Genomic DNA, 19,997 nt, shown 5'->3' with positions numbered 1-19,997 from the left:
TAAATATTTTTGGGAAATGCCTTGTTTTATACATGTGTGTATAATCATCAATGGTATCAATAATTATTTGTAATATGTGTTATGTAAATATGGCATCAAAATTGTAAATAATTTTCAATATTAACAATATTAACTGGGAAGCTAATTTTTTCTACTATCAGATTAGAAATTTCCCTTTTTAATTGCAATTGGGATGTTATTAATAATGTGAGCTATTTTATGTATATGCTTTGTTATATCCATTAGATCAAATATCACTAAAATGAGTTTGATTCAGAGGTTTCTGTCATTAAAGTAAGAAATGGAAACAATATTTAATAATGATTTATTCCCTCTACAGTCAGTTCTGTTCTGTGTAATGGAGGGACCTTTTGAACAGTTTGTGGGGTAGAAGGGTTGCAGTAAAAAAAAAAGAACCAATTCAATGGAGCAGCTAAGAAGTTGGCCTAGAAACCAGGAAATATGCTTTTTAATCCTCCCTTAGGCATGGGAGATGACTGGTGACATTGAGCCAGTCGCTATCTTAGTTCAACCCACCTCACAGGACTGTTGTGGAGAAAAGAGGATGCGGGCCCATTACATATGGACACTGCCTTGAATTGTGGGATTTAAGCAATTGAAAAGAGAAACTTTTCCATTTCTATTGCTAACAATATTCTCTACTGAATCAACGTATACTATTGACAGTGTAACAGCCTTTCGTGTGCCTTTGGCGTTGAGTCATGCCGGCCACATGGCCATGGAGATGCCTTCGGACAGCGCTGGCTCTTCCGCTTTGAAACGGAGATGAGCACCGCCCCCTAGAGTCGGCAACGACTAGCACGTATGTGCGAGGGGAACCTTTACCTTTTAGCAACCATTTGCAAACACGTTTTCACTTGTAAATTGCAGTCCAATTTTACATTTCTAATATGTAAAGCACTTTTTTCTGACATGAATATATACACTATTTTGGATGGATGAAGAATTGGGTAACCTTTGCATTTTTTGGAAAAAAACAATAAGATTATGACTATTAAAATCTAAGGCAGTAGAGGGAAAGGAATAAGGTCAGTGCAGGAGCTAAATTAAGATACTTAATTTATTTATATTAATACTTATGACTTCCAGGTTTCAGTTTCCAACCCTTTTGGGCCAATTGATGGATTTGGAACTGTGCCATAGTTGTACTAAATAAGGTGGCCAACATCACAGAACTATTAACAAATCACTAAATATTATTGTGCTAAATAAGCATGGTGTGTGGCCATTTTTTTGAAGTCAAGGTACTGAGGCTAAAGATAATTTAGCAGAATGGTTTTAAACTATGAGTCATAACTACAAATATGCAGAAGATATGAAAAGCTTGTTAATAATTTAACATCTTCAGATAACTATAGCTGTTAGAGGAAAAAAAATTGTTAGGCTTATTCTCTATTCCACCTTTCGTTCAGAAGCTTATGTCTGTTTCAGTGTGCTCCATTCCAAGTTATTTCAGAAGTAACTCCCATAATGGAACAAAGAGTTTAGTGAGCTTGTGGGTCCTACACCTGTCTATGTTTTAACTGCAACTGCTGCTGCTAAGACACTAAGTCATGTATGGGATAAGGCAAGAGTCCCTTCATTCATGATTCTTACCTACTTATGGTTTAGAGCTACTCGGTACAGGGATCACATTGGGATTTGTGAACTTATCTGCATGTCTTTCAAAGTTCCTCCACCGTGCAAAAGGTTTTACAGTTGTTTTCCTCAGGATTTCTATAGTAGAAGATCTCTTCCTCTGAGCATGCCTGTTTCTGAGATGCTGCTGGTTAAGGCTACTAATTCCAAAGCTGTGGCTAAATAGGACAGCTGCTATCGCATTTAGAGACTAAGGGGAGAGCATTTCAGGTGGCTAGGTTGTAGCTGCTTTCATTGTACGTTGCCTTTATTTAACAATTTAAAACTCCAGTTCAACAGAGCCAGAGTTGGGGAAAAATAGAATTCTTATAATCTGTATATCATCCTACTGAAGACAGTTGGATTTGAAAGTTATAGATATTAAAACAGGATCCCTGAAAGGTCCTGTTCATCTTACAGAATTATTTTCTTACCTACAAAAAACATTCCATACATTTTTTCCCAATTATGGATTATTAATAACTTAAGCTTTTCTTCCATTTTCGCTGAAATTATGCTAAGTGGAAAAAGGACTTTCTGTACCTCTGTGCAGTCTAGTAGTTTCACAAGTCCCTTCACAGCACATTTTCCATTCTTTCAATTTTTCAGATACACTACCCGTGTTCATGAAATCTATACCATCCAGGGAGTATTGCAAGATTGAGCAAGGATTTATAATGAACTCTAACATGTTAAGGTCCCTCAGGAGTGCTGAGCTGACTTTCCATTAAACAAAACTCTTCTATTACCTTTTTCCTAAATATTTAGAATAGTATCCATTAGCTTCTGATAATTGTTCATGTCAGTACTTTTCTGTGAGTTGTCTTCTGAACATCTCTGTGAAGATTTCCAGTTTAACCAGGAAACAAACCATTGCAAGAAAAAACATTTGGAACACACATAAAAAACACAGGTAATTTGCCTCATATTGTCTAGCAAAAATGTCCACCATAGCAATAAGAAACAAAGTGGGCACACATATAAAGTAAACACACATATTTCAGCAACCCAGACAAAACATTTTGAAAACCAAATATTCTCTTGTATGGTTAGAGCCATTTCTGTGTATTCTCTGCTACCTCTGGCTTTTTTTCCCCTGAAGGCTATTTGCTAAATATATGTTGCACATATACATATAAATCAAGAAAAACAAGGTAGGGTGGTAGCATCAGAGGAAACACCTTCTATATTCAAGTGCTTTATAAGCTCCAGTGTGAGCTTGAATTTTTTAAATTGATGCATAAGATAATTGGTTGACATATAACATATGATTATATAGGCAGTTTGTTCGTATGCTTATTACAGTGCTCTGCTATCACTCTGTAATTTCCTGCCATTGACAATACATATTTAATGAGCTGTACTATACAACACATGGAACAAAAAATAAGGAATATTTCTGAAAAATTCACTTTAAAGCAAATTGTGATAGTTTTGTGTAGCAAATGGAGACAAGGCTTTCACTGTGTCATCATTACTTTTATAAATGTCTGAAAGTCCTTTAACCCACTGAGTTGAGATGATATGCAATGTTTAGAATCAGCAGGATAGCCTTTAGAATCCAGTAAATGAGCTACAAATAAGTAAAATAGGATTGCTTCTAAATATACTGAAACCAAGTTGTAATTGCAGTCCTTATGTCATTTTTCTGATACATGACTACACTTAAATATTTTCATATTTTGAGTTGTCAATTAAAGAATTTGTTTTAAAAGTGTGAAGTACTTCTGGCATATCTTTCAGCAAGGTCAGAAGACTGAAAATTTAGTCATCTTTTAAACGCCAGTTAGTATTTATAATTGATAATAATATGCTTCCGTGCTTTGTGAGATTTTCTTTTAAATGTTTAAGCTTTTGTGAAATTGATGGGGAAAAGTAAAATGCACTTGAAATGATAATGCATAAGGAAAACTTAAATTTCTACAAAGGACTTTGGGAAAAAAAAGTCTTCTTTGATATCAGGACATAAAGCAAATGAATAAACCAAGAATGTCTGAAAGAACTGAAATAATTCTTGAAGGTAGCAATGTTGATTTGAGATAGGAATTTGTTTATTGTTTGTAGAAGAATGGTTCCAAAACGTTTTATCTTCTGTGGAAGGGAACAAATAAAAGCATTTTTGAAATAGCTTGTCAGCCCTAGTCTTGACATGATCAATTTCTTTTGTGCTTTCTCCTTGCTATTCTCTTCCATTTTCTTGAATTATAAATTACTTTACAAGTATATAAAATAAAACTATTTTCAGTGGAATTTTCTATGAGGTAAATATTTATAGACTTCTATGTAAATAAATCCTACATCCCTAAAAATATTTTCTTCTTCTTTTGATATGCAGTGAATTTTTTTTTTAGAAGTATGTTAACATAAGACATATTTATTAAGACAACAACATAAGAAATTTAAGTCTTGATTATTAAAACTATCTTCTGAAAGGGCAACATTTTAAAATTAATGAATGATTATGGGTATTGCTAGTGCCTGTCTGAAACAAAACAAGATAATTTGATTGTTTTAGCATGTTATTTACTTGAAGTAAGCTTACATGCCTAGACTAGCTACTGTGCTTGTGTCTAATAAAATGCATTTGCTTCCATACAATTGTCAGTTTTCCTTGTGGGAAAAAAGTAGGACTTCTTTTCATTGAGTCTAAGATATTTAAAAATACTTATTATTTAAAAGATTTATATGAGTATCCTTCTTAAGCCAATTTGGGCAGTTTATAACAACCATAAAACCAATAAACAAAGCAATCATAAAAACAATTAAACAATAAGTCCAAACCCTGTACCTTAATTGTCCCTTAGCCACCCTCCTGCCATGCATCTTAGTAACAAGCCAGGTATTGATGGCCTTCTGAAAGGTTAGAAGGGTGTGGGCATGTTGAATTGCCAAGAAGGGTGTTCCACAAGGTAGGAGCAGCTATGGAAAAGGCACACTTCCAAGTTTCCTGCCATATGGGAAAGTTTCTGGGTCCACCTTATCTAGTGTAGTGGGATGGGGTGGATCTTCTTCCTGAAAGACAGCCTGCAAATAACCAGAAATATGAACTTAATGTTTAACAGAATCCTTAAATAAAACCTCTTAAATGTACAAATATTATTTTCAGTATATAAAGTTTCTGTAAATATGAATAAACTGTCTGAAACTATTTATAAAAGCAGGTGTGTCCCCAGCATATGGACCATATGTATTTTACTAAGTGTTTCTTTTCATGGGGTCCTCATAAAATTATTTACGGTAATTCATTTTGTTAATTTCGTAAGGCAAAATATATTTCCATAGTAATGCTGATAAATAATCTGAGAAAGAGAGTGAAGTAGGTCTCCTTTTTTATAATTTATACAATATTTCTGAGCTAAATGCAGGATGAGTTAAAAGAAATTATATGTCAAATTGTTTTGAAAGAATTTTAATGTAGAATTCAAGTTAGAATTTTACTATAATTTCTATTGAAGGAGAAAATAGTGAAATGAAGTACAACTATTTCTGATTGGGGGAAGTCATTACAATAGTACAGGCAGTAATCACTGCTCTTAAGTGCTGTAGCCCTCTTTTCCCATTATGCTGCTTTTCTCAGCAGTTTATCTTGTGCAACAAGTTGCTATTAGTTACTGCCAAATGTTATAGGCAAGGTTGTGCTTTAAACTCTTTATCAGCCTTTCCCAATTGGTGCCTTCCAGGTGTTTTGGATTATAGCAACCATTGTTCTTGACTGCAGGCCTTAAATGGCAATGGAAGTAGAGGAAATGGAAATTGTAATTCAAAACAACTGGAGGGGCACCAGATTGAAACAGTTTGAAGTAATATTATTGCAAACAGCACATGCCAGAATGCCAGTATCTTAATATTCCATATCTTCATTTTAAGATATGACCTTTCAGCTGAATTCCTATCATTATTGATATGTATTTGAAGCATAAAAATAAGGAGGTTAGTGTATTTATGATGTGCTGGTATATTATAGTACTTTGGGGTTGCTTTGGGCTTGACAGAGTTTAAAGACTATACTTTTTCACACTGTTACATTTCATGGGTTACAGTAAGAATGTATATTTACATTTTATTTATGGCCAAAATCCAATGGACTCTGGGCAGTGTATAAAAATATAAAACAAAACATAAACATGGCTAAAAAGATTAAATCAGATGGATGGCTCCAACTAAAACGATATAATGAACAGCAAAATCTACATAATAGGGATCTTAGACAAATAATTAATAATGCCCCCAGATCTGCAACCAAAGCAGGTTTTCAAGCTCTCCAGACTTCTATGAGAAAAGGTGCTACCCTTATCTCTGAGGGAATGCTTTTCCAGAAGTTTGGGGCCAAAAGGCATGCTTCCTAGGTCCCACAATTTAATGGAGGGGAGCTGGAGCACAGTCATTTTGCTGGAACATACTAGTCAGGCAGAAACAATTGGAGATAAGCAGTTTTTCAGATATCCATTTAAAAGATTAAACATGCATATATTAATCAGGTATTTATTTGAATATACCAGGCATTACAATAAAATTAATAAGTGTTTGAATTTATGATCATAGCTTTTCTATCTATTGATTGCAGAATCTATGATGGAAATACTCCACGTATAACACACTGCTAGCCTTGTTTAGAAAAATAGCTTTGAAAAACCATAAATCTATCCAGATGTCTAAAAACAATACAATTATTTCAAAAATAAATTATTCAAGACATTATTGCTTTGTAATAAAAGGAAATCCTTGAATGGTACTCTATTTTTATTTAGATATTCATAAATGAAAAAACAACAACATAGTTTTGGCATACATACTATATTTGTTTTACAATCTTGTAATATACTCCTGAGATCCATCAAATTGATTCTGGAAGTATGTTATTGATACAATAGGGAATTTATAAATTAGCATCCTGGTGAAGCATCAGCTTACTTCCCAATGTTTCTAGTATCTAGTATAGATCTGAAACTTTGTGCTGCAAATGATAGAAATCAAACACTATTATAAAACAAATTCCTGAACAAATGCTCAGTCATTTGTTAAAATAAACATTTCTGAGCAAAAGAGAATGTTCTGATCTTTCCAAGCCTGAGAACTGTGATGCAACATTAGCTTTTATTAATACATTGCTCACTTTGGAATGATTAACTATCCTATCTAAATTGAACCGTTTTGAATGATAGCTGTATATCTTGAATAAATGTTTGAAACTGGTAATAGTGCATGAGCCATATTTTTACAGCAGAACGTTTTAAGGCATCATGCTTAATTTATTACTTGCCAAGTAAGTTAGTTTATATTGTGGTTTTGAAATAAGGAAGTCTTAGATTTTCCTAGCCACAATTCTTAATTAGTTTGCTAAGAGGGAGCTTCTTAAACATGTTAATATATGCTTTTGGTATTATGCGTTGAATTTAGGTATAAAACAACATCTTAGAAAATATAAATAAACAATGATTTTTACAGTTCTACTGTAGTCTTCTTTAAAAAGAATTAGGTAGGTGTGCTATCACTTAGTGTTTAAAGCTATTTGAAAGAACTGAATTTATGAAAGTCATAGCTAGTAGATTTAACTTTTTTAAAAAGATAACATTGAAATATAGAATGTAACTGTTGTGTACTATCTCTCTTCCTATCCCAGCCCAGTGTGCTAATTGTAAGCTACAAAGAAACACTAAAAGCTGTGTCGCAATTTGGACATTATGACCAAGCTGAATGGAAGCCTGACAGTACCACGATAGCTGTTTCGGTAAGTAAAGAAACTTGTATAGAGACATTTGATGATTTTAATAGAGAGAGACATTTCACATAACATTTTATTGAAACATAGAAAATTAATTAAAAAGTAAATTTAAAATGTAGATTGAGTTGGTATCTATATATTTAATATATATTTTTTGTTTAGAGCAGCGGTCACCAACTGGTGGCCTGTGAACCACTGGTAGTCTGTGAGAAAATTTTGGTGGTCCCCAGAAAAAATATTTGCATTTTTTATATTGCACTTAACCAGGGGTCCTCAAACTACGGCCTCTGGTCCGGATACGTATAATGAACATTTGTGTTGCTGCAGAGAGTCTCCCCCTTCGGGGTCTTTTTGTGTGGGTCGGAGGGGGACAGACATTCCGACTTGGGGTCCAGGTTAAATATATCAAAGTCAGCCTTTTTCATGTCAGTATACAGTGGGTGAAAAAGTATTTAGTCAGCCACCAGTTGTGCAAGTTCTCCCACTGAAAAAGATGAGAGAGGCTTGTAATTGTTATCATAGGTATACCTCAACTAGGAGAGAAAACATGAGAAAACACATCCAGAAAATCACATTGTCTGATTTGTAACAAATTTATTTGCAAATTATGGTGGAAAATAAGTATTTGGTCACCAACAAACAAGCAAGATTTCTGGCTCTCACAGACCTGTAACTTCTACTTTAAGAGGCTCCTCTGTTCTCCACTCATTACCTGTATTAATGGTACCTGTTTGAACTTGTTATCAGTATAAAAGACACCTGTCCACAACCTCAAACAGTCACACTCCAAACTCCACTATGGTGAAGACCAAAGAGCTGTCGAAGGACACCAGAAACAAAATTGTAGACCTGCACCAGGCTGGGAAGACTGAATCTGCAATAGGCAAGCAGCTTGGTGTGAAGAAATCAACTGTGGGAGGAATAATTAGAAAATGGAAGACATACAAGACCACTGATAATCTCCCTCGATCTGGGGCTCCATGCAAGATCTCACCCCGTGGGGTCAAAATGATCACAAGAACGGTGAGCAAATATCCCAGAACCACACGGGGGGACCTAGTGAATGACCTGCAGAGAGCTGGGACCAACGTAACAAAGGCTACCATCAGTAAGACACTACACCGCCAGGGACTCAGATCCTGCAGTGCCAGACGTGTCCCCCTGCTTAAGCCAGTACATGTCCGGGCCCGTCTGAAGTTTGCTAGAGAGCATTTGGATGATCCAGAAGAGGACTGGGAGAATGTCATATGTCAGATGAAACCAAAGTAGAACTGTTTGGTAGAAACTCAACTCGTCGCGTTTGGAGGAGAGAGAATGCTGAGTTGCATCCAAAGAACACCATACCTACTGTGAAGCATGGGAGTGGCAACATCATGCTGTGGGGCTGTTTCTCTGCAAAGGGACCAGGACGACTGATCCGTGTAAAGGAAAGAATGAATGGGGCCATGTATCGTGAGATTTTGAGTGCAAACCTCCTTCCATCAGCAAGGGCATTGAAGATGAAACGTGGCTGGGTCTTTCAGCATGACAATGATCCTAAACACACCGCCCGGGCAACGAAGGAGTGGCTCCGTAAGAAGCATTTCAAGGTCCTGGAGTGGTCTAGCCAGTCACCAGATCTCAACCCCACAGAAAACCTTTGGAGGGAGTTGAAAGTCCGTGTTGCCCAGCGACAGCCCCAAAACATCACTGCTCTCGAGGAGATCTGCATGGAGGAATGGGCCAACATACCAGCAATAGTGTGTGAAAACCTTGTGAAGACGTACAGAAAACATTTGACCTCTGTCATTGCCAACAAAGGATATATAACAAAGTATTGAGATGAACTTTTGATATTGACCAAATACTTATTTTCCACCATAATTTGCAAATAAATTCGTTACAAATCAGACAATGTGATTTTCTGGATGTGTTTTCTCATGTTGTCTCTCCTAGTTGAGGTATACCTATGATAACAATTACAGGCCTCTCTCATCTTTTTCAGTGGGAGAACTTGCATAACTGGTGGCTGACTAAATACTTTTTTACCCCACTGTATACAGAACTGAGCCTTGTAACAGTATCAACTTGTATGGCAAATGGAATTCAAGAATGCGCATCTATGCTGATGTCAGGTTGATACTTCTACTACATAGTGTTGTCTTACACTTTCTTGTAGCATGACATACCAAATGAATGAATTATTTAAAGACAGATAATGGTAAAGAATGCAAAATTAAATAGACAGTGCTATCTTGTTCCTTTCATTTCTTTCAAACACTGAATTTAATTAGAACATAATCTGGAAATTGTAATACATACTTAGCTATATAAACACATCTGTCTGTCTTTGGATTTATAGTAGTTTTGTTTCAAATATTGAAGAAAGTATTACTAGGAGCAGCTGTGAAAAATGCTTTCCTTCTCCATTATATTCTTAACTGAAAAACAGGAAACAATGCTTGGAAAGAAACCTGAAACCTTTATATTTTTTTTCTCCTTCTGTCTTTGAGAAATATATTAAATTATTTAAAAGAAGGAATCTAGTTAACATTCTTTTAATGTCTATTTTTGATTTAGAGTCCATTTTAGTTTAATTTTAGGGGGAAATGCTTATTAGTATTGTGTGCAGTTACCCATCAAATGGGGAGGTTAGGATTAAATAAATAAAACAACTGAAACTAAAAATGAAAATTCAAAAATCAGGTGTTGTGATATTGTGTTCTCTCTCTCCCTCCCTCCCTCCCTCTCTCTCTCTCTCTCTCTGTCCATTTAGACTCTGCCTTTTAAGTACCTTTCTGTCTTAAGGTTTTCTTAAACTGTTTTTTTGCCATTAATTTGGCTAAAATATAAAACTATAAAATATACAGCTTATCCTCCCAATAGAGGAGAAAATCATGAAAACCTATCTTTTCATTAAGAAAACAAATGATTATTCCCCATTAAGTCAGAATTAAGATTGTTTGAATATTGGGGAAAATTAATAAAGTCCATAGGAGTTTAAGGGTATGTATATGGGCAGCAAACTAAATTAGTCGTGTGTGTGTACACACATATGTTCAACAGTATTAAAAGAAAGAATGTGCTTGATTTATGCTGGTCAATGAACATAATAAAGTTTTGTTTGATTTGACTTACAAGTAGACCTTGAGTTGTAATCAATGTGGATCATAAGTTTCTTCATTCAGTGTTGCCATAATTTCAAATGGTCACAGAAAAAATGGTTGTAGCTGTGGACTACTTGTTTTCATTTTTTCTCGAGTACAGCATTCCATATGTTTTAAATATATGGAGTTTAAATTACTGACAGCTCTGATTTTTTGGAAAACTTTTAAATCTATGCATTTTTTAATTTTGTCTATCTTAACTTTCAGACTGCAAATGGATACATACTATTTTTCAATCTTATTTCTGCAAGAGACAAATACCTGTATGAGCCAGTCTATCCCAAGTAAGTTTTGCTGTAAATATTTTATTTGTTCCACTGTTCAGGGCTACATGTACAATACCCAGGGTTGGGCTTTAGATACTTTAGCAACGGATTCACTGCGCTGTTGCTGGGTGGGTGTGGCTATGATGGGCATGGCCTAGATGGCTGCCTGCACCATTGCGGGGGGTGCGCGTTTTTCACCCTCCCAAGGCTCTGGAGCCTCCGGGCGAAGACAGCTTCCCCCGGGGTCTGGAGGCCCTCCGGAGGCCGGAAACAGGCCCATTTCCGGACTTCTGGAACCTCCGGTAGGCCTGTGTTTTGCCCTCCCAGACCCTCCGTGCGGCCCCTGCACTTACCTGGAATGATGAACGGGCTGCGTGGAGACTCCTGGGAGCGGTGGGGTGGGCGTGGCCAGCCAGGGGTAGCATTTGGGGGTTTGCTGAACCCTGGCAATCCTTGGCTAGAGGATCGCCCAAACCCCCAGGAGCTCACCCCTGACAATACCACAGAAACAAATTTCTAGTTGCACAATAGGAATTTTCCTTATTTTCCTTCCCATCCCTCCCTGATTTGTTTTGGTACTTTAACATTTTGCTGAAAATATTATTTTTGATCCAGAAAACTATTCACATGGGAAAATATATAGAAAGAAAAAGAGATTTGCTTTTTGTATGACATAAAAATTTGGATATATTAGTAATGTATACAGTATATTTGTCAATTTTTTTTACTCCTTAATATGAAATTTTAAAATTCTGTTTTAACAGCAGGAGCTTGAAAATTCTATTGAATAAGTGTAAATAAGAAAAAATACATATCTGGATCAGTTGTCTAGAGAAAGGATGGACAGGTTTCAAGCGTATTCAGAAGTTGGCAGTGGTTTATTAGAAGTGGTTTGTTGGTTCAGTGTATTCAGAAATGTTATGCAAATTAGCCAACATCTAGTTACCCCAATAATTGTCGTGGTAACACTTCATATGAAGTGTTATATTGTAATAAAGCTTTGCTTTCAAAGCTATGATGAACTTTGATGGCATAGAAATGATACTAAGCCACTATCTTGAATTAGCTGCATCTAAGGCAAATTAATTAATTTGGGGATATATAAAACTCCCCAGTTCTTTCAGGAGAACGTTGGAACATTCTGTAATTCTTCCACATCATAGTAAACTTTTTCCAGGATCATTCTGTCCCAAGGGATGGTCTGTGGTTGAAATGGAAGATTTAAGAGTTTTCCAGAATTGTTTGTGAAGCAATGAGCTCTTCAGCATCCTTATAATGAAATCTTAGTCAAACATTTTAATATTTACCACTTGGTTCCTTAATTTGTGTATGAGCAACAGGGACAATAAAGTTTTAGAAATCAATCTGCATTAAAAAAAATATTTCATTTAATAACAATCTGCCATTGTGTTTTGACCATTTTTTGTTTACTTAATATTAATAAACAGAATTCTATTAATTTTCTTCTTTCACTATGTTAAGAGATTAGCTAATTTTTAGGGAAGTGAATTACCATAAATAATGTGAGAATGTAATAACTCCAAATATTCCTTCTCCTAATATCAAATTGTGTCCTGTGATTCTGAAAAATTGTTAGTTTTCAGCCAAAAATTAAATACTTTATGCTTTTGATTAAAATTGTAGTCACCTTCAGAAACTCTTCTCATCACTGCTGCTTCTAGTAATAATACTCTATCAATATTGGGGGGAAAAACTTGTAAATATGTTATGGAAAAATGACAATCATCTCGGACAATAATTTAATTGTTTGGAAAGGCTATACATGAAATATACATACTTATGTTTATGATAAAGGAGAAATATATATGTAGTTCAGAAATGTTCTTAGGTTTGATAAATAGATTTCTAAGAGTATTATAAAACATTTTTGCTGACAATCCCTCATTATATCCTTGTAATAGAATTATAATTTCTATACAATGTATGCATATAAAGCATTTTATATAGAATCATTTGTTGTTTTTGTCATTCATGTGTTCTTTAGATGATCTTCCTTTTTATTTCTCCTAATTTTTAGACATCTATGATAAGAGACTGCAGAAATATAGCTCTTGTTGATGTTGCAACATAGATGAAACATTCTTTCCTGCTTCTGTCACCAACTTACATTCAGAGTTTAAAGGTCAAAGTTGTTGAAGTACTAAAATAAGTTCACAAGGCTATTTTGTGTGTCTGAGTATTTTAAAGGGGTGTGATCATCTTATAGCTTTCAACTTTTCCAGTGGCTATCAACAAAGGAAAAAGTAATGTGGAGCCATTTCTGTTAAAGGATTTAGCATTACATGGTATTGAATTCCTGCTTGATTCCCCTAGACCAGTGATGGCTAACCTTTTTGCCATTGCGTGCCAAAAGTGGGGGGAGCATGGGGGGGTCATGCATGCGTGTGCTTACACCCATAATTCAATGAGCCCTGCCCCCCGTGCATGCGCGCATAACCCCCTCCCTGCACTCCCCCCACTTTTGGCACATGATAGCACAGTGGGCCTGGTAGGCCCATTTTTCACCCTTCCCAGGCTCCAGAGCCTATCTTGGGGCAAAAACGGCCTTCCCTACCCCCCTGGAGACCCTCCAAAGGCTGGAAATGGCCCGTTTTCTGACTTCCGGTGGGCCTGGAAGGCCCAAAAATCAGCTGGCTGCTGCCCACATCACACTGAAGCTGAGCTAGGGCAATGCTCACATGTCCACAGATATGGCTCCATGTGCCACCTATGGCACATCATGGCCATCACGGCCCTAGACTGAAAAGAAAAACAATTAGATTTTGGCATCTTCTGCAAAACAGTATCAAATTATGTTAGACATTTGAGACACATTTTTTCTTAAGACTTAAATAGAACGTTTTAAATCAATTTTAATTTAAATTCATTTAAATTTTTAAATGAATTTAGTATAAGGCAGTGGTTCTCAACCTGTGGTCCGTGGACCTTTGGGGGGGCTGCGATGTCATCAGAAGGGTTCATAAAGATTTGAAGAAATGTTATGATTTAAATCTTGAGTTAAGTCTTGGGGGGTCCATGGCATAGTCCGTGGCCACAAAAGATATTTAAAGGGGGTCCGTGGTGAAGAAAAGATTGATGATCACTGATGTAAGGCATTGGTTGAATTTGTGGCAGGAGGAAAAGAAGACAGAGAATATTTTGAAAACAGAGGCATGTGTAAACAGAGCAAGAAAGAATGATGGATATGAAAACATTAGCTGTTCAGCTGAGGAAGCAAATGGGAGCAAAGTTGTGGGGTTGCATTTTAATTCAAGCCTATTGGTCCCAGACACAACATCCTCATTTATTTATTGAAGGAAAGGAGTCAAGGCTATATGTTAGCTTTAAGAGTTGTGTGGAGAACAGATCACATTTTAGGTTGCATTTATGCAGAAATATTGAATATTCAAAAGGGTTCATAAACTTGTATGCACCTCAGTATATGTATTGCCTTTTTACTGTTTAGGTGTACAGGTAACTAGACTTACAATAGTCCATTTAGTGACAACGGCACTGAAAAAAATGACTGTTTTTCACATGACCATTGCAGCATATTTATGGTCGTATGATCAAAATTCAGATGCTTGGCATTCATATTTATGACTGCCAGAGTGACCTAGGGTCACGCAGTCACATTTTGCGACCTTCTAACAAGCAGTCAATAGGAAAGGCAGATTCACGTAACAACTGAATTACTAATTTAACATTTGCAGTGATTCACTTAACTTTCTTGTGGCAAGAAAGGTTGCAAAATGGGACAAAACTCACTTAACTGTCTCACTTAGCAACAGAAAATTTGGGCTCAACTGTGGTCATAAATCTAGGACTATCTGTACAAGATAGGTTACAAGTACATATCTATTGCCTTATTTCTTTCAGACTAAGAATACATATTTAGCACATTAATTCTATCTTTCACTATCACACTAAAATCAAGATAAGTAAGATAGAAAATACCAAATGTACAAGGTACCTCTTGTTTACCTAGAATTACGTTGGACAAGGATTGCTTGATCTACACAGTGCATCATCTCATAACTTGCTGACAAAACTTGCTGTTTTCTTTTTTTGCTGTTACACAGGACATCTTAATTAAGCTTGTTGACTGTTTTAAAATGAGGTTACCAAGAATTATTTCTTATAGGTGACTTCAACATGTTTCGGTTTTACTGTTTTCTTATATTTTATACATAGTTGCCATTTTGCATAGTCTGTATTTGAGTGAAACTGAGATGCATTTAAGATGCTATTATTCTGACTATTCAAATAGTTTTGTTCTTTAAGGTTTTTTAAAATGTGTTTATTGCATCATTTTCATATAAAATTAAGCAGCTGGCTATATTCCTAACTATTTTAGCTACTGGTTTTGATCACTTTTCAGTTGAGGCTACTGACAGTCTTCGGGTGATATTAATTCGTTTCATTTATTGTTGACTTTTTTTTCCTTTCCAGATTCTTAAATAACTTTGTAATATGTCCAGTAAATAAACGTTTTCATAGCCTGTTGTAATGGGTTATATACTTTTACAATCCAATGCAATAAACTGAAGGGATGCAACATACCACAAAGATCCTGCAGGAGAAGGGCAGTATGGACAACCGTGGGATCTGGCAGGGTGAGAGCTGTGAACCATAAACACAAAGCTTTTGCAGTGTCCCAGTATAATAGATATAGTGCCCTTGCTGACCTTAATAGGGACACTAAAGTCACAGACCAAGGTAGTTATGATACTGATAACTCAAACAATCAGGGGATTATGGTCCGAGATGAAGAACTTACTTTGGAAAAGTGTGAATCAGGTATCACAGATCGGTCACACAAGAAGAGCATGGTATCCAAAAAGAGAAGCCACCTTCTGATTGGTGATTCATTTGTAAGGGATGTACATTTAGGAAAGGATATGGAGGTTTTGAAAGAAGTCAGGTGTCTACCTGGTGCTACTGCCAGCAGAGACAAGAGGCGTATTCTTAAGATAGTCAAGAAAGCCAGTAAGGATTTTGATGTTGATGCTATTATACATTTAGGCACAAATGATCTGTCCCAAAAGGATATACTCTCTGTGCAGAATGATTTCCAGAGCTTGGGGTATGAACTTAATAGTATAGGTTGTAGGCTTTTCAGAGGTTTTACCAATATATAAGGAACAAAAAGGTAAAGGCCAGCGTGTAGTAGAGTTTAATGTGTGGCTAAAGGAGCGGTGCAAAAGGGAAGGCTTTGGTTTTATTAGTCACGATGTCTGCAACTGGTCTAATGAAAAACTGTACAAAAGAGATGGATTGTATCCATCAAAGAAAGGGACTGAGTTACTTAGCAATAAATTCACAGATTTTCTGGATAAACATTTAAACTGAACAGTGGGGACAGAGAATTAATTGATACAGAAAATTTCTGTCCCCAGCAATCCAAAATTAATAGGGTTATGAGTGCAAGTAACATAGATGTCTGTGTGGGTAAGATTATCAGCCCCGCTATCAAGCAAAACCAAGCATTTAATAATGAGTGCCATGAGATCATCAGTGGCTTTGGGGTGAAGTACCATCAGTACGCTGATGACACTCAGCTGTACTTCTCCACCCCAGGTCACCCCAATGAAGTTGTCGAAGTGCTGTCCCGGTGTTTGGAAGCCGTATGGGTCTGGATGGGGAGAAACAGGCTCAAGCTCAATCCCTCCAAGACGGAGTGGCTGTGGATGCCGGCATCTCGATTCAGTCAGCTGCAGCTGCAGCTGACTGTTGGAGGCGAGTTATTGGCCCCAAAGGATAGGGTGCGCAACTTAGGTGTCCTCCTGGATGATCGGCTGTCGTTTGAAGACCATTTGACGGCTGTCTCCAGGGGGGGCTTCCACCAGGTCCGCCTGGTTCGGCAGTTGCGCCCCTTCCTTGATCAGGATGCCTTGTGCACAGTCACTCACGCACTCGTTACATCTCGCTTGGATTATTGTAATGCTCTCTACATGGGGCTCCCCTTGAGGTGCACTCGAAGGCTTCAGTTAGTCCAGAATGCAGCTGCGCGGGTGATAGAGGGAGTGTCACGTAGCTCCCATGTAACACCGCTCCTGCGCAGACTGCACTGGCTACCTGTGGCTTTTCGGGTGCACTTTAAGATTTTGGTTATGACCTTTAAAGCGCTCCATGGCTTAGGGCCTGGGTACTTACGGGACCGCCTGCTGTTACCACATGCCTCCCACCGACCCGTACGCTCTCACAGAGAGGGACTTCTCAGGGTGCCACCCGCCAAGCAATGTCGGCTGGCGGCCCCCAGGGGAAGGTCCTTCTCTGTGGGGGCTCCCACACTCTGGAACGAACTTCCCCCGGGTTTACGCCAAATACCTGACCTTCGGACCTTTCGCCGCGAACTGAAGACACATCTTTTCATTTGCGCGGGGCTGGCTTAAATTTTATGGATTTTATAGTTTTTATTAATTTTAAATGGGGTTTTAGTTTTTTATATATTTTAAATTTTTAGGCAAATTATAATAAGTTTTTTAATCTTGCATTTTATATAATATTGTCTTGTCTGTTTTTATTTGCCTGTACACCGCCCTGAGTCCTTCGGGAGAAGGGCGGTATAAAAATCAAATAAATAAATAAATAAATACCATGTGCACTAAACCAACAGGTGGCAAGAAAGTAGGGGCAGTCAGGCACAACACAGGTTATATAGACAGTAAACACAAGGTCAATCCAAATGGACTCAAATGTCTATACACCAATGCACAGAGTATGAGGAATAAACCGGGTGAATTAGAAATTCAAGTAAATGAGGGCAGATATGATATTGTCGCCATTACGGAAACTTGGTGGGATGAAACCGACAAATGGAACATACAGCTAGAGGGATATAAATTATTTAAAAGAAATAGACCAAATAAAAGAGGAGGTGGAGTTGCACTATATATAAGAAATAACTACATCTCTATAGAAATAGAGCACAACAATGATGAAAATCATCTTGAATGCATTTGGGTCAATATAAAAGGGGGGGAAAATGATATTGCCATAGGTCTATACTATAGGCCACCCAACCAAACAGAGGAAGTAGATGAACTTTTTGCTAGTCAGCTAACTAAGGTATGTAGGAAGCACAACACAGTAGTAATGGGGGATTTTAACTACCCTGACATCAACTGGGAGACAAACTTTACACCAAGTGGAAGATCCAACTGGTTCCTAACAAACCTAGCAGACAACTTTGTTTCCCAAAAAGTATGGGGATTTTAATAGTATAGGTTGTAGGCTTACACAGACAGCACCACCACCAGATGGATTCGTAACTGGCTGACCAACCGCACTCAACGTGTACTCCTCAATGGAACTACATCCACATGGAGGGAAGTATGCAGTGGAGTACCCCAAGGCTCTGTTTTAGGCCCAGTACTCTTCAACATCTTCATCAATGACTTGGACAAGGGGATAAATGGAGAGCTCATCAAATTTGCAGATGACACCAAGCTGGCAGGAATAGCCAACACTCCAGAAGATAGGCTCAAGTTACAGAAGGATCTTGACAGACTTAAACATTGGGCGCTATCTAACAAAATGAAACTCAACAGTGAAAAAAGTAAGGTTCTACATTTAGGTCAAAAAACCAAAATGCACAGGTACCGTATATGTGGTACCTTGCTCAATAGTAGTACCTGTGAGAGGGATCTTGGAGTCCTAGTGGACAACCATTTAGATATGAGCCAGCAGTGTGCAGCAGCTGCTAAAAAAGCCAATACAGTTCTGGGCTTCATAAACAGAAGGATAGAATCAAGATCACGTGAAGTGTTAGTGCCACTTTATAATGCCTTGGTAAGGCCACACTTGGAATACTGCATTTTGGTCGCCGTGATGTAAAAAAGATGCTGAGACTCTAGAAAGTGTGCAGAGAAGAGCAACAAAGATGATTAGGGGACTGGAGGCTAGAACATATGAAGAACGGTTGCAGGAACTGGGTATGTCTAGTTTAATAAAAAGAAGGACTAGGGGAAACATGATAGCAGTGTTCCAATATCTCAGGGGTTGCCACAAAGAAGAGGGAGTTGGGCTGTTCTCCAAAGCACCTGACGGTAGAACAAGAAGCAATGGGTGAAACTGATCAAGGAAAGAAGCAACTTGGAACTAAGGAGAAATTTCCTGACAGTTAGAACAATTAATAAGTGGAACGACTTGCCTGCAGAAGTTGTGAATGCTCCAACACTGGAAATTTTTAAGAAAATGTTGGGTAACCATCTGTCTGAGATGGTGTAGGGTTTCCTGCCTGGGCAGGGGATTGGACTAGAAGGCCTCCTAGGTCCTTCCAACTCTGTTTTGCTATTGTTAAACATATTTTGGACTGAGTGTCTTTCAGAAATCATTACTCATTCCTATTTAATGTAACAGTGTAGTCAGTATTCATCTGAAGAACAGTGTTTGGTGTCTTTGCTATTATATCATTATTATAAAATGTGATTAATGAAATGTTAATTACAATCTCTCTGTGTGTGTTGGAGTAGCAGATTGCTCTTAGTCTAGATGTTTCTGTTATACCCAAGTGTTTGATCATGGGAGTGAAATTTAGAGGAGGACAGAATAGAAAGGGAACAGCATGCTTTCTGACTGCAGGAATTCTCTCCCACTTTAAAAAGGCTCTTTAAATTCTACTGAAACCTGATTGTTATTCAGTATTTGTTCTATGATTGCATTATCTTACTGATTTGACTGCATTTTTCTGTTTGAAGTATACTTTTAAATTTCATATGTAATTGGATTTAGAAGGACTTGGACTCCTACATTAATACATTGTACTTCAAAGTGGTCAGTTCTTATTATTTGATTATCTGACAAATAATCAGTACATGATGAAAAATTATTATGGTTCATAGTTAACGGTAATGGTTTTTCTACTGAAGCAGTATTTTTCATAAATAAGCATTTCTTGATGAAAATTTCTTTCAAGCTCTTTCAGATTGCAACATACAGCTGTTATTATATGGTATCTTTCTGAGCATAATATAAGTCTTCAGTCTTTATGATTTTAAAACACTGATTAGATTGTGATTTAGTTCAGGAACTGTGGGAGCTATTTTGCATAAAACTCATTCTTGCAAAGATAATTTTTCTGGAAAGCTTATGAATATTTGATTGTCTTAGAATCACATACTGTATTTGATTATATCAAACTAATATCAAAATAATTTTTAAGTATTTTGCAGTGAAATACCGTATATCTCCATGAGTAGAGGAATCTCAATGTCATGCAGT

At 37.0% G+C, this 19,997-nt stretch overlaps 1 protein-coding gene across 1 annotated transcript in view; it reads left to right on the top strand.

The window, feature by feature from the left end:
- Positions 1–19,997, top strand: part of RIC1 (RIC1 homolog, RAB6A GEF complex partner 1) — a 51,956-nt gene that overhangs the window by 3,496 nt on the left and 28,463 nt on the right. Inside the window, exons 2-3 of the mRNA XM_058166191.1 lie at positions 7,259–7,366; positions 10,714–10,790. Coding sequence (XP_058022174.1) covers positions 7,259–7,366; positions 10,714–10,790 — 185 coding nt within the window. The remainder of the gene's footprint in view (positions 1–7,258; positions 7,367–10,713; positions 10,791–19,997) is intronic.

Source organism: Ahaetulla prasina, chromosome 2 (assembly GCF_028640845.1).
Source record: "Ahaetulla prasina isolate Xishuangbanna chromosome 2, ASM2864084v1, whole genome shotgun sequence".
NCBI lineage: Eukaryota > Metazoa > Chordata > Lepidosauria > Squamata > Colubridae > Ahaetulla > Ahaetulla prasina.
Note: the sequence above shows the minus strand (reverse complement) of the source record. Positions and strands in the feature narration are given on the sequence as shown.